A 13,266-nucleotide genomic window follows, 5' to 3' on the forward strand; every position below is an offset into this window, starting at 1 on the left:
TAGAAACGGCGTTTTCTTTAAAATAAAGATAATCGTCGCCTACAGTACTTTAATGTTCAAATGGAACGAATGTGATGTAAAATGTGATGGTGTGGCGAGGTGTTTATTTTGTGAAAAAACAATGCATGAACTCACTAAATTTAATCTGCAAAGACATTTCTCTTCATACCGCAGCGCAAAGTACAGGTGAGTCAAAAGTCCCTTAAAACCCCACAAAATGTAAAGGAGTTATACAGAGTACAATAGGTAATTATAGAAACATATTAGGCCTACAGGGTACCATATATCTGCGTCAAGCGAACGTTCGCCATATTGAATAACCGCCATATAGAATTCAACTCTGAAATTTGAAAAGAAAGGGGGGTATGCGATACATAAAATAAGGTCAGATGGTCAATATCACAGATTGTCACTTCATATATCATTGCTTTTAGATGTCCCCAAAGATAAAAGGCCAATGGCGTTAGATCTGGGGAACCTGGAGGCCATTCAACAGGTCCCCGTCTGCCAATCCATCGACCGGGAAACTGAGCAGGAAGAAAATGTCTCACAATGTTTCCATAGTGTGGCGACGCTCCGTCCTGTTGAAAAAACTTCGGAAAAGTGTCATCCTCCGTGAGTAGGCCTATGTATGGAAAAACCTGTTCTAGTAACAAATCCAAGTAGCCCACAGCATTTAAGGTTCCTTAATGAAAAATGGACCAATCATTCGCATTCCCCATACACCACACCACACCATAACCTTATCAGCACCAACCATTCGGCTGGTTTCTATCCAATTTGAGTTTTAAGATGACCAATACCGCATATTCTGCTTATTAACTTCACCGTGAACATAAAAATTAGCGTCGTCGCTGTGAAGGATTTTCGTTGCAATGGTAGAGTCACGCTGTAATTGTTCGAGACACCACTTACAAAGTAGAACTCTATTATCCGAATCATCCTCACCGAGATGATGTTGAAGCTAAGTTTATAGGAGTGTCATTTATGTTCACTAAAGTTCCGAACGATTGATCATTGATTAACACCGCATTCTCGTGATGTGCTATGGTTTGGAGATCTTGCAAATGAGGAAAGTGCAGCTGTGGCTGTTTCTTCATCAGTGGGGGTTCTGAAACCTCCTGATCGCCGCTTATCTTCGATTAATCCTATAGGTAATTGTCCAACTGCCACATGCGACACAGGATCTTTGGTGATGTTGATTAACATCAAGGGCACGTGAACTCTTCTCCCTAGAGATAAAATATATGACCTCGATGCGTTCCTCACGCGTTACAGGCATTTTTACTCACACCTGGAAAAGAAGAAGTTCATTACAATCATGCATTCATAACTTTTTAGTGGTAAAATGTAGGTTGAAAGTGTTGAAACAAATTTCACCACTGCATTTCTCGTAAAATTGTAGCCTTATTTTATGTATTGTATACCCTCTTTTCCATGTAAAATTTCAATATGGCTGTTATCCAATACGGCCTAAGCATTTCACCTAAAATTAAACAAAAAACTATAAGTACGTCATGCGGAACAGAGTGCAAACGTATTGTAATATACTGATTATTATGTATAACGAACAGTTATACAGATAGCCCCAAAATAAATTATTTTCACATGTCCAACATGCCTGTAATTGTATGATATTCTTTGTTAAGAGTCGAGTATTGTCGTCGCTTGTTGAATTTAAACACACCCTTAAGAATTTTCGAACAAATTAAGCATTTCACATTCTCCCCACTAACACAAAATATTTCTCTTCCCTTTCATCCTTGAATGTACTACGTCCATGATCAGAAGACATTGTGAAACGGTGGAAAACGCCGACCAACACAATGATAATGGCAGTCCGCCACTGCTCTTCGTTTGCGCATAAACATTGGGTACAGTACAGGTGGGGATGGGTGAGGCGGAGCGCACTCATTACGTACTGGCTTCGGTTCCGTCCAGGGGCTTACTCACGAGTACGCATTTGGAGACGTCTGCAATAGAGAATCTGAGTTATTCTGGTTCCTTTCGTAATAAAATAATTACGAAACTATAGCATAGCTGTGTAATAGTTGTATGTTATACACGACGTATGTAATGATTATTAGTCAGGAATATGCTCATGACTTGGAAACGACCTATTCGCTGTGTAAATATAGGACAGATAAACGTCTGTATGAGTTTTAATTAGTAAGACTGAAAGAATAATACATTTGGAATTGAATAATAAATTGTAATTAAGTGGTATAAATGGTGTAATTGTGTAATAATTATTTTGTTAATAAAATGTTCTGTTTCTCCACATTCTTACTCAGTTCACTGTTGTAACTTATAATCGATGCGTCACAATTGTTGCTCTCTCGTAAGTTGGGAGAAATAGTAGTCTGTGCAGAAGTGGCCTTGTCCTCCTCCAGCTGATACACTCGCCCCCCAAACGGAGTACGGAGTACACTTAGCATGTCCCGTATTGTTATAATGCTAGGCATCCTGATCAAGCGAGACTAACGTGCTGACTTTGTTTTTTAGATGTACTGTACCCGTTGTGATGCAAGAAAAGGGAGTGAATGAAGTGAAGACGACATTGACACTACTGATAATAATGGAAGTAAGAAAACATTTGTCTCTTGTCGAGGCTTTAAATGTTACCGATGAATTGTGTTTTCGTTTTTGGTTGAAAAAATAATATCCCCAATAATCTGACAGAAACTCCAATTCCAATTGGTAAACTATCTCGAAGAACCCATTATTAAGTTAAAAAAACCAAGTTAGATTACACTCAATACGAAATTCAAGACTGATAACAAGATAACTCTATTGTGTGTGTTTTATGTAGTATTCGTTCAATTTAACGAAATTTCAAGGAAACGAAAATAATTTCACTGTCCTAAGAGGTTCGTTACACCGACATTTCACTGTACTACAAAATAGGTTTGGAAATCATGTAGCAGTATACTGTGTGCTTCGGAACAGAATGGATACGCGTATTGTGGTATTGATTTCTGTCGTGCTCAACAGTTTCGTATTTGGCTCATTGGTATAGCAGAATTATCTCACTTCTCCCGTCAGACACAGGGAAGAATGTTTTAGAAGAAAATGAATGTAAGTCTAGCTTGTAATATCGCCTTCCTGTTGGAGAAGTGGCCGGCCTCGGCTGGTGGGGCGCCCCTCACCTGTCAGTGCTCGCCGGCTCTCTTATCTTGTCGCTTCTATAAAGTGGAGTCCAGTCTACGCGCTCAACACAAACCGTCCAGCGACGCCTATGCGAGCAGAATCTCAGCATGTCGAAGGTTAACGAGGACTTCAATGTGGCCAAGAGCTACGGCACCGCGACTGAGGGCGCGAGGAACTCGCAGCCAGCGCCCAAGCCAAGTGAGTCTCAATTAAATCGAGTCCAATCGGGTTGCAATTGCTTCTTCGTCCCGGGTTCAAGTATACTGGTGCTACAGAATTATTTATTTCCATAATACTGGATTTTTTTTAAAATTTTTCTCATAGTGAAACTTGCCAACTTAAAGAACGCACACAGTTCATGTATTTTATGGACACTTGTTCTAATTATAAAATATAAAATTAAAGGAAACTTAGAAATGTATTCCTACATACATGAAAAGAAAAAGTTTACATGAACATTAACACGAAACTTTCGCGTCTGGCAGCATCGATTCATCGATTTCTTACTCTTATGTTTAAACAGTTGCATAACACTCCTCCAGGACGTCCTAATGTACTTGCAGTATCTAAGATAATTACACCACGTTCCAGCCACCTCAATTGAATTTAAATACGAAACGAGATACCTCGTGGTAGAGGTTTAAATATGAGTAATTTGTTTCGCTTTTTAATTATAGACTACAAAGGATAAATAAATTATTACAACAATTATCGTGATATTGTGGAAAAAAAAATCGATTTTGAGAATTGTACAGTATAAAAATAACATATATTTCCAGCAACCTTGATTTCGAATAAGTGGTTCCAATCATGTCATCTGCATGTAGTTCCGTTCGTAAGCATAGGTGTGTAGGCTAAACAATTTCTCCTGAATTATAATTGAATAATTATTGGTCGAATTTTTCTAACATTTCCTATCTATTCTAATCAATTTATTATAAAATTATATACAAGTCTAATCATTTTACAGAAAAATGGTATTTGAAAAATGTCGAGTTACAGAAATTACTGTAGTGATTTTTTTCCTTTCTGTCATTGTTTCTTGTGGAAGCACGTTTCGAAGCCTTCCACTCCACTTTATACACACATTACTATGCAAGTTTTTTTAATTTTGTAGGATTCTCTAGCACAAATTAATTTTAACATAGATAAAATAGTAGGTGCCACATCTAGGGAATCTTGTAGGACTATTTTCAAAAAACTACAAATAATGTCCATGGCTTGTCAGTATATCTTTTCATTAATAATCTTCCTCTTATGTAATCGTGAAAACTTTGTAACTCATTCAACAGTTCATAGCATAAATAAACGTCAAAAAATGACTTTCATACTCCATCGGCAAGTCTATCGTGCTATCAAGAAGGAGTGTGTTATATGGCAGCAAAAATTTTTAATAGCCTCCCTATCGATATAAAAAATGAAACTCAAAACATAAGATTATTTAGGGCTAAATTAAAGAAGTACCTAATTTCTCACGCCTTCTATTTTGTAGGTCAATTCATGACATTCAATAACGCTTCACGAAATTGAAACTCTGTGTTGTACTAGTAGACTATATTGTAAATCTCGTCTGTATATATTTCATCTAGACTGTGACTATAAATTAAGACTTTATAATAGTACTAAGTTTTTTGACTTGTTCCATATTCTAGCTGTTAAGCAATGTATGAATACCATGGAATGTTAATAAATATAGTACAATACAAAATAAAATAACTTTACAATAGCCTGCGGCCTGGAAGCATATACATGATGCAATTGAAGTGAAGCTACAATTATTGCTAAGGAGTGAAGCAGAAGTGTTGTGTTGAGTGCAGTTACCTGAAGGACACATGTGGTTTGTTCAGTTTGCCAAGCACCTGTTAACAAATTTATCTGCTCGTCGGATCGGTGATTAATCGAGTTCATTAAACAGAAATACAGGATTTCAGTGCAAGAGCCATTTGGGGAGTTACGACTAAGGAGCGGATTCCTATGTAATTAAATATTCTTTTTACGTGTGACAAAACACAATTAACAAAGTTAAAAATTCCGAACATGAAATTTCAAGTTTAAAACTCTAATTTTATTTCACATAAAAACACATACTTTCACAAAAAAATTTATGTAAATAGATATTTTCAGGAAATCTGTTATAAACATATAAATCTTGGAGTTTTTTTTATTTAAATAATTTTTTTACAAGAACTTGTAACCATTTTAAAACTAAATCAATTATATCACTCAGAAGTACGTTATCTTTTTAAGAATTCTTGGTTGCTTCGTGTTTCTAAGCGCTGTGTGCTGTATCCATGATCCATTTTTGTAATAGTATCGCCTCAAGTTCTGAGAACTGCTAGGCAGCATATCAATGTTATTATTAGAGAATAAATTAAAATAGACAAGGAGGAGAGATCTTGCAACATATAATTAAGAATGTTTATTGTTGCTGAAGATGATTTCATTCCACGCTTTGTTTGTGAAACGCAACGGATTATGAACATTATTTAATTTAAACAAATCTCTCGCCTCTCGCTCATGTCTATCAAGTAAGGCAATATATATTATCTTGTGATTCCCTGTTATCGGGCTTCGTCAATCGGTATCCTTCAAGATATACTGAAAGATGTGTGTTTAAAAAACAATTTGGCTTTCCTATTAGCAAATCTAAGCATTTTGTGTGACACCATAAAAAACTCGAAACATCCAAAAACCTGTTGTCTGAAACAGGGAGGTGCGTGCCGTGGAAATTAAACTAGACTCGCTAGCAGGTTCAGAAGTACAAATGCTAAGGGAAAAATTCCAGAATGTGTTTGGAAAAAACAGTGGATATAAAAAAATGTGTAAAGTTGCTCAAGTATTGGAGGGGGTGCCCATAGGTGAAATTGACGGTGTTTGTGTTCGTGACATTCCTCTCTTTAAATATGCACATCTGTCGTCCTGTGATGTGGAAAGATCGTTTTCACAGTATAAGTCGTTGTTCAGAGATAATCGGATGTATTTGTGATGAAGAATTTGGATATGATCTTTGTTGTTCACTGCAATTCTCGGCCAACTACTAGCACTCAAGTGTGGTAGGTGAGCACCTAGTAACATTTTTTTTCAAGCTAAGTAAGGTATTTTTGTCATATTTAAAATATATATATATTTTTTTTATTTTAGCAAATATTTTCGTACTTTTTAGCACATAAAAAATAAATATATTTAAATTTTTAGCACATAAAAATCCGCTCCGTAGTTATGACTTGTGAGTAACTGTAGTATCTTCGTCAGCCAGCAAGTAGAGGCAAGCTCTTCGATATCAAAACGTCGAATAGATACTGCATACTATTTTGCTGTAAAGGCGTTTAATCGGACCGCTGGAAAACTACGACGATAGCGAATAACACGTTTTCAAGTGTCTGCCGCGCACGTGCATCCAAACGAGAAGTGTGAAGTCTTGTACGGCAGTTATTATCGTGACTTATACAAGCCTCTCAGAAGAGACTATTTTCATCAATCTGTTTTATGACTGTGACCATCAATGTTATCATCATTCGTTAGGTATTTATCGCCTAGAGAATCATAGTCGTACATTTGTTCAATCCAAAGTCTCTTACGACGTATTTTTAATTCTTACACTTTTTAAATTGTTATTTATGTCGCTTTATATTACCATTTATCTCAATGTTTTTAGGTCCTCGAATCCTGCTGCTTTCTATATAAGAATGTAGTTTTCATTCATTAGCGTAAGGCAGCGGTGGCGAAAATGTGATCGTGCGCCGAGCCACTGTGTAGCTTGCAACGTGCATAGCACCTATGGAGGGAGGCGGACACCTGAAGGGGAAGTGAAGCAACTGTCTGAATTATTAACGGATTTTCATTTTTCTTACGTCAAGCACTTAAATATAATTTTATACAGTACAAGGCTACAAACTAATGTTTAGTACATGTAACGAAGAAAGAAATGAACAATATCACAACCTAAAATTAACTGTCTTCGAAATGTCTCTGCGACAAAATTTCAAAATCAGGAATTATGTCACTTACTGCCAGTCGTAGTTGATCACAAAGGTATTTGTCAGTCATGATCTAAATTTGGTTTTTACTTTTTTAATTGTTGAAAATAATTTTTCACAAACGTAAGTTGTAGCGAACATGGCTTCAACAGAGCAAGCGAAAGAACGAAGCTTCGGATATTTATTTTTTGGCAATGATTTGAAAGTTCAACGTTTGTCAAGTCCTTACATCTAGCTTTCATTTGACATCACATTGTAAATCTATGAGTTCAAATTGAAGAACTGACCGCATTATTCGTACATCTGCTGAAAAAGGGTCGACGTACAGAGATGATGATGATGATGATGATGATGATGATGATGATGATGATGATGATGATGATAACACATAATCTTTTAATGTTTCATCAGTAACATGTAGTATGATGCCGCTTTATGTTATACAACCGTTTTCCTCGTAATACTTGTGAACAAATCATACATTTAAAATTCTCATCATATTGACAGCAAAAAAATGCGTTCTCCCATCCTACTTGGAACTTTCGTACATGGTTTCGAGAGACACATATGCCACTCGCAGGTCAGAGACAAATACAAATGGAACGGAGTTTGACTCCAGTGAGTGAGAGGGTGGGGGTTGGCGGAGGTTAGAAGCAAGCGAAATGCACAGCTATCACTGCGAGCCACAATGTCTCGCGAGTCACGTTCTCGCCACGGCTAGCATAAGGTATTGTCTGTTTCAGTTATGTTTCATATTTGCTTTCCTTACAACTTCTATATAGGCCTAGAAATTACTTTATCACATTGAGAACAATCTCTTTTCCTTTCGTACGTATTGATTTTCATATTGGTTATGTTTATTTTCTGCATTTTACGGTTACATTTATCTGTATCATGAAATACATCCTAGATATTTAAATATAATAATCTATTCAACATTCCTTCTTCTTCTAACACTTAAGATGCAGCGATTTATTTACTGCCCACATAAGAAACTTACTTTATGACTTTTTATGCTATATTACATTCTTGTTAACAGTTTGTACAGTCTGATAGCCTATTTAGAATTCAATAGTAATTATGAACGCGCTGAAAATTATGTATCATGAAATGTTGAAGTGTTCATGTTCTGTTTTAATTCTTGATGCGGCTTTTTGTTCCTTCGTGCAAATTGATATATTAAATGGGTTTCTAAGCATTTTTCACTTTATCAACGGTTGCAGAACAGCTTTTCATTTTTGCGTTACTATATCTTAAATTAAATTAGTATATAGTACAAATTGCGATACATTATTGATAATATTTCTGGCAACATATCTGTCATGCCACGGTTATATTGTGAAACTTTAGAAAAAATAAGAAGTCACTTCATAACAGTAATTGAAAATAAATTAAATCAGGGGAGGGAGTTGAGAAGGAAATATCCAAAAGATTTATTTAATTAAAATAATACCACGAATTTTTTTCTTTGTACATAATATGAGCCAATTAAAATAATCACACTTTATATGAAGACGTCTCACATTACCGAGGTTACATTGATAGAATTTACATTCCTTTCCTTTCTGAAGTCTCAAACATCCGCAGCTAATTCTCTAACCTGCTCCTAATACTACAGTGGAAATATAAAAGAACACACACACACAAACAAAACAACCCCATTGCTCTCTCCTGCCCAGTGCTCAGTCATACGAATAAGGTCGGCTGCCATTGCTGCAAAAATCTTGTCTGCTTACAATAAAAGAACACAATAAGTAACAAAAATAATTCTTTCTATAGCTTCTCTAGCCTAAATTGCATTTAATTTTTTGAGGCTCGGTTGCATAAACATCGCCAACCGAAGTTCATTTGTGAACTGACGTGAGCTTAATTCTTATTTCTATTTATGTTGTATCACATTGAACTTAGTTTATGCGAACATGGTTCAGTGCAATCTAAGGTCGCAGAAGTAGATATTATGGCAACAGCGCGAAATATGAAGCAAAATCCAGTCTATAGGCTCTCGTAAATGGTTTGCAATATATTGTTCGATATTCATATTCAGTTATGTCCTTGTTTTATTTCTTGCATTTTATTATTAGCTTTTACATTATTTGGCAAATTATTTTTACTGTTTAATATTTTTATTGTATTTGTATACTTTTAGTCTACCTTGTTGTTGCACACAAATAAGAAACTCTTTTATTTGCATTTCATTCCCTCTATGCAGCCCTGGACATAAAGGGGAAGAAAACAACAAAGTAGCTATCCCCGCCAATATCCTTTCCGCTAAACGGCTTTAGAAACGAACACATAGTAAGGCATTGTGCATCAGTGGTGAATTTTAAGCGATCAGCGAGAGCCGAAAGCCAACGAGCACAGAATACATTCTGTGCTCGTATTCTGTGCTCGTTGCAGAAAGCTATAATCCATGCCTTATACAATCCGTCACTCAGCAATGCTTGCCTTCAGGTCTATTCGTATCGGTCCGTGTCTCTGTTGGGAAATGTGGAGTGGAATGTTAACGGGTAATTGCAGACCTCAATTGAGGTATTAATGCCCAGGCATGGATTCTTTCAGTGACATAACTTCCTTGAGAGTATCCGGTTACATTACAGATAACGCCAAGTGCTTATGACATAAAACTCCTAGCTTATTCACTTCCAAGTAGGTTACGCAACATTGGACAGATGGCAGCATGCGTAAGCTTTGGAAAATTGTGCAGCATCTAACGGAGACTTCTTCAACTTTTTGTTAACGCAAGAATGTTAACTTCCCCACAAATTATAATAGAACAAAAAGGTATTCACGTCAAAATAATTCTAAGAAAGTTAATACGCGCAGAGAAAATACAAAAACTATAGAGAAAGAGAGAGAGATGTTCCTTAAAATTGATCTGAAACATAAAACAGTCTATGTAAAATAAAGAAACATATTTTGCTACCACCAAACAAAAGATGGATTAGAAATAAATTTCTGCAGTCTATAAAATTCAGTGGCGTATACTGGTTAAAGGGTTTGGGCTACCACTGACCCTATAATTACACAAAATATATTTTAAAATCCCTATAATAAAATTCCTTACATATTTATGTGAATTCCAGACGTCTTGATTGGGACGAAAATACGTTGATGACTTCGTCCTTGAAATTACAGTTAGGCCACTTGCAAAGTTTCTGTAGAAATGACTTTTCAATGGATATTAGTGCCAAGCCGGATAAACGTTCTTGTGTATGAGTTGATCTGCAGTAGGATTTTATTCTCTTCAACGCAGAAAGTGTTCTTTCTACCGATGCTGACGTAGCTGGTATTGTCACAATTAATGTTGCCAATTTAAGGACATCAGGAATAACTTGGTTCAGCTGGTTTTCATATATGGCAGATAATATTTCATGGATAGGTTTGTTCGAAAAATCAAAGACTTCTGCTGAATATATTACACTTAATTCATTTTTCAAACATACTTGATCAAAGGGACTGTTATAGGACTGAAATAATTTGTTTAGTGCCTCATTCGGGAAGTTTTCTCTATAAGCAGAAAATTTTTGAGAATCTAGAAGATGTGTGAACTGAAGCTTTCCATAATCAGATAATCTGTCAGTAATTTCCATGTGCATACGATCTAGTATGCTGTAGTACAGCTGCCTGTATTTCAGTTCATCATCTCCTTTTCTTCGCTTTAATGGTGGTTCCATTGTATTGTCTGAAGAATTTTCATTTTCCATATTACTCCATATGGACGGAAACCCACTACGTCTGAACTCGGATATAGTATTTTTTTTTTTAACTTTGATACCTCTTGCAAGTAGTATGCTATGTCTTGACTTTTTGTCTGAAGAATATTGTAGAGCACATCTGTATGTGCGAACACTCTAGCATAGACATAAAGAAGAAATATATTCTGAAACTGTGTGAAAAAATTCAAATATCCTTGAGCCTGCACATTTACAGCATCATCCCAGTTTTCTTCAGAGTCATTACCAGGGAAAGGATTTATATGTAAATACATATTTACTTCTAAAGCTAATATAATTTATATTTTGCATTATCTTTATGTTTCACAATGTGTAGGGTTGAAAAATCCTACTTTTATTTTCCATATTTTTCCATATTTTAGAGTTTAGTACATATTTTCGTTAATTTCCATATATTTTCCATATTTCATATAAAACAGTCCATATTATATTAGGTTTAACAATAAAACAAAACAAAATTCCATTAACTTTTAAAAATACATTTCAACAATAGAGATTTAAACACATGTTCAGTAATCCCTTTAACATCAGAGTTATTTGAAAATTAGCAGTCCTATCAACAATGGGAAAGTAAGTTACAAAACTGTATTAATTTAATTTAAAATTTTTAACAGACTTCAGTTGTGCAGCTCAACAGTTAAATGCCAGTCAGAGTACACATAGGTTCAGTTTTGTAAATCATACTATAAAGACGGTAAATATGCCAAAAGTACGTCATTCAGTCAATTTAAAATCAAAACTAACAAGTTACATTTCAGAATTTAAAGAAGATGATTTATCAACTGACAATAAAATATTATTTTGTAATTTGTGTCAGTGTGCAGTATCATCTACACAAAAGTTCCTGGTGCAACAACACATTACAACTAGTAAACATCAGGCCAACAAACAACTAAATTCCAAGCAGAGACAATTGTTTTTAACACAACCAACAACATCGAATGTAAGATCTGAGTTTAACATCGACCTGTGCCGTTCTCTCATCTCTGCTGATATTCCTCTCTACAAACTAAAGAATAAGGTCTTCAGGGAATTCCTTGAAAAATATACTCAACATACAATCCCGGATGAGTCAACACTTAGGAAGACGTATGCTCCATCCATCTACGATGAGACAATACAGAAGATAAGAGATGAAATTAAAGATAGTTCAATTTGGGTTTCCATTGATGAGACTCCCGACAAAGAAGGTAGACTTGTTGGTAATGTAGTTATCGGTTTGTTAAGTGAACAATATTCTGAACGAATTCTTTTACATTGTGATGTTCTAGAAAAGTGCAATAACAAAACTATAGTTAAACTGTTCAACGAAGCTATGGGTATCCTGTGGCCAAAGGGTATTATGTACGATAATGTGTTATTCTTTATTAGCGATGCTGCCCCTTATATGGTCAAAGCTGGACAAGCATTATCTGTTGTATATCCTAAATTGACTCATTTTACTTGTGTGGCGCATGCATTTCATCGTGTGGCAGAAGTGGTCAGAGACAATTTCCCTAAAGTAGATTTGTTGATTTCATCAGTGAAAAAAGTATTTCTCAAAGCTCCCAGTAGAGTTAACGTGTTGAAAGAAATGTACCCTGAAATTCCATTGCCACCAAAGCCAATTTTAACTAGATGGGGTACATGGCTAGAAGCAGTTGAATATTATGCCGAACATATAGACTCTATTAACAATGTTCTCCTTGCATTGGACTCTGAAGATGCAGTCTCAATTGATACTGCGAAAACAGTTACCTGTGACATAAGTGTGAAGAATGACTTAGCTCACATTCAGCATACATTTTCATGCATCATAAAAACGCTCAAAAGTCTCCAAAATAGGCACCTTTCACTATCTGAAAGTTTTGAAATTATAAATAGTACTGTGGAACAACTGAATCGTGGTAGAGGTAAAGTTGCAGATGCAGTAAGAGCTAAGGTGGACACTGTACTTTCAAAAAACCCTGGATATGAAGAACTACAAAAGGTTGTTGCTGTGATGAGTGGTGAATCAACAGTGAAGATTAACTTGGACTTATCCCCAGCAGACATTGTGAAATTGAATTATGTACCAGTTACTTCTTGTGACGTCGAACGCTCTTTTAGTCAGTATAAATCTATCCTCAGAGACAATAGAAGAAGATTCACTTTTCAGCACTTGAAAGAAATGTTTGTAACCTATTGTTATGGTAACAGACAATAAAAATTGTGTTTTGTTGAAACTACATTGGAAGATAAGGTACGTCCATTATATTTTTTGTTTAGTTTGATTAAAATGTACCAATATTTAACGTACATAGTCATTTTTTTATAATTTTAAGTCCATATTTAATTCCATATTTTGGTAAAAATCCATATTTAATTCCATATTTTGGTAAAAATAACTACATATATATTTACATATTTCATATATTTTTAGTCCA

At 35.3% G+C, this 13,266-nt stretch overlaps 1 protein-coding gene across 4 annotated transcripts in view; it reads left to right on the forward strand.

Moving 5' to 3' along the window:
- LOC138705080 (putative inorganic phosphate cotransporter) overlaps positions 1–13,266 on the forward strand; it is a 230,356-nt gene that overhangs the window by 117,624 nt on the left and 99,466 nt on the right. For 3 of the 4 annotated variants that reach the window (XM_069833694.1, XM_069833693.1, XM_069833692.1), the window contains exon 1: positions 3,161–3,348. The exons of the other annotated variant lie outside the window; for it this stretch is intronic. In XM_069833694.1, the coding sequence (XP_069689795.1) occupies positions 3,258–3,348 (91 nt within the window). In that variant the 5' untranslated portion in view covers positions 3,161–3,257. Of the gene's footprint in view, positions 1–3,160; positions 3,349–13,266 lie in introns of those variants that run through there. 4 annotated transcript variants of the gene reach the window in all.

This window comes from Periplaneta americana, chromosome 8 (assembly GCF_040183065.1).
Source record: "Periplaneta americana isolate PAMFEO1 chromosome 8, P.americana_PAMFEO1_priV1, whole genome shotgun sequence".
Taxonomy (NCBI): domain Eukaryota; kingdom Metazoa; phylum Arthropoda; class Insecta; order Blattodea; family Blattidae; genus Periplaneta; species Periplaneta americana.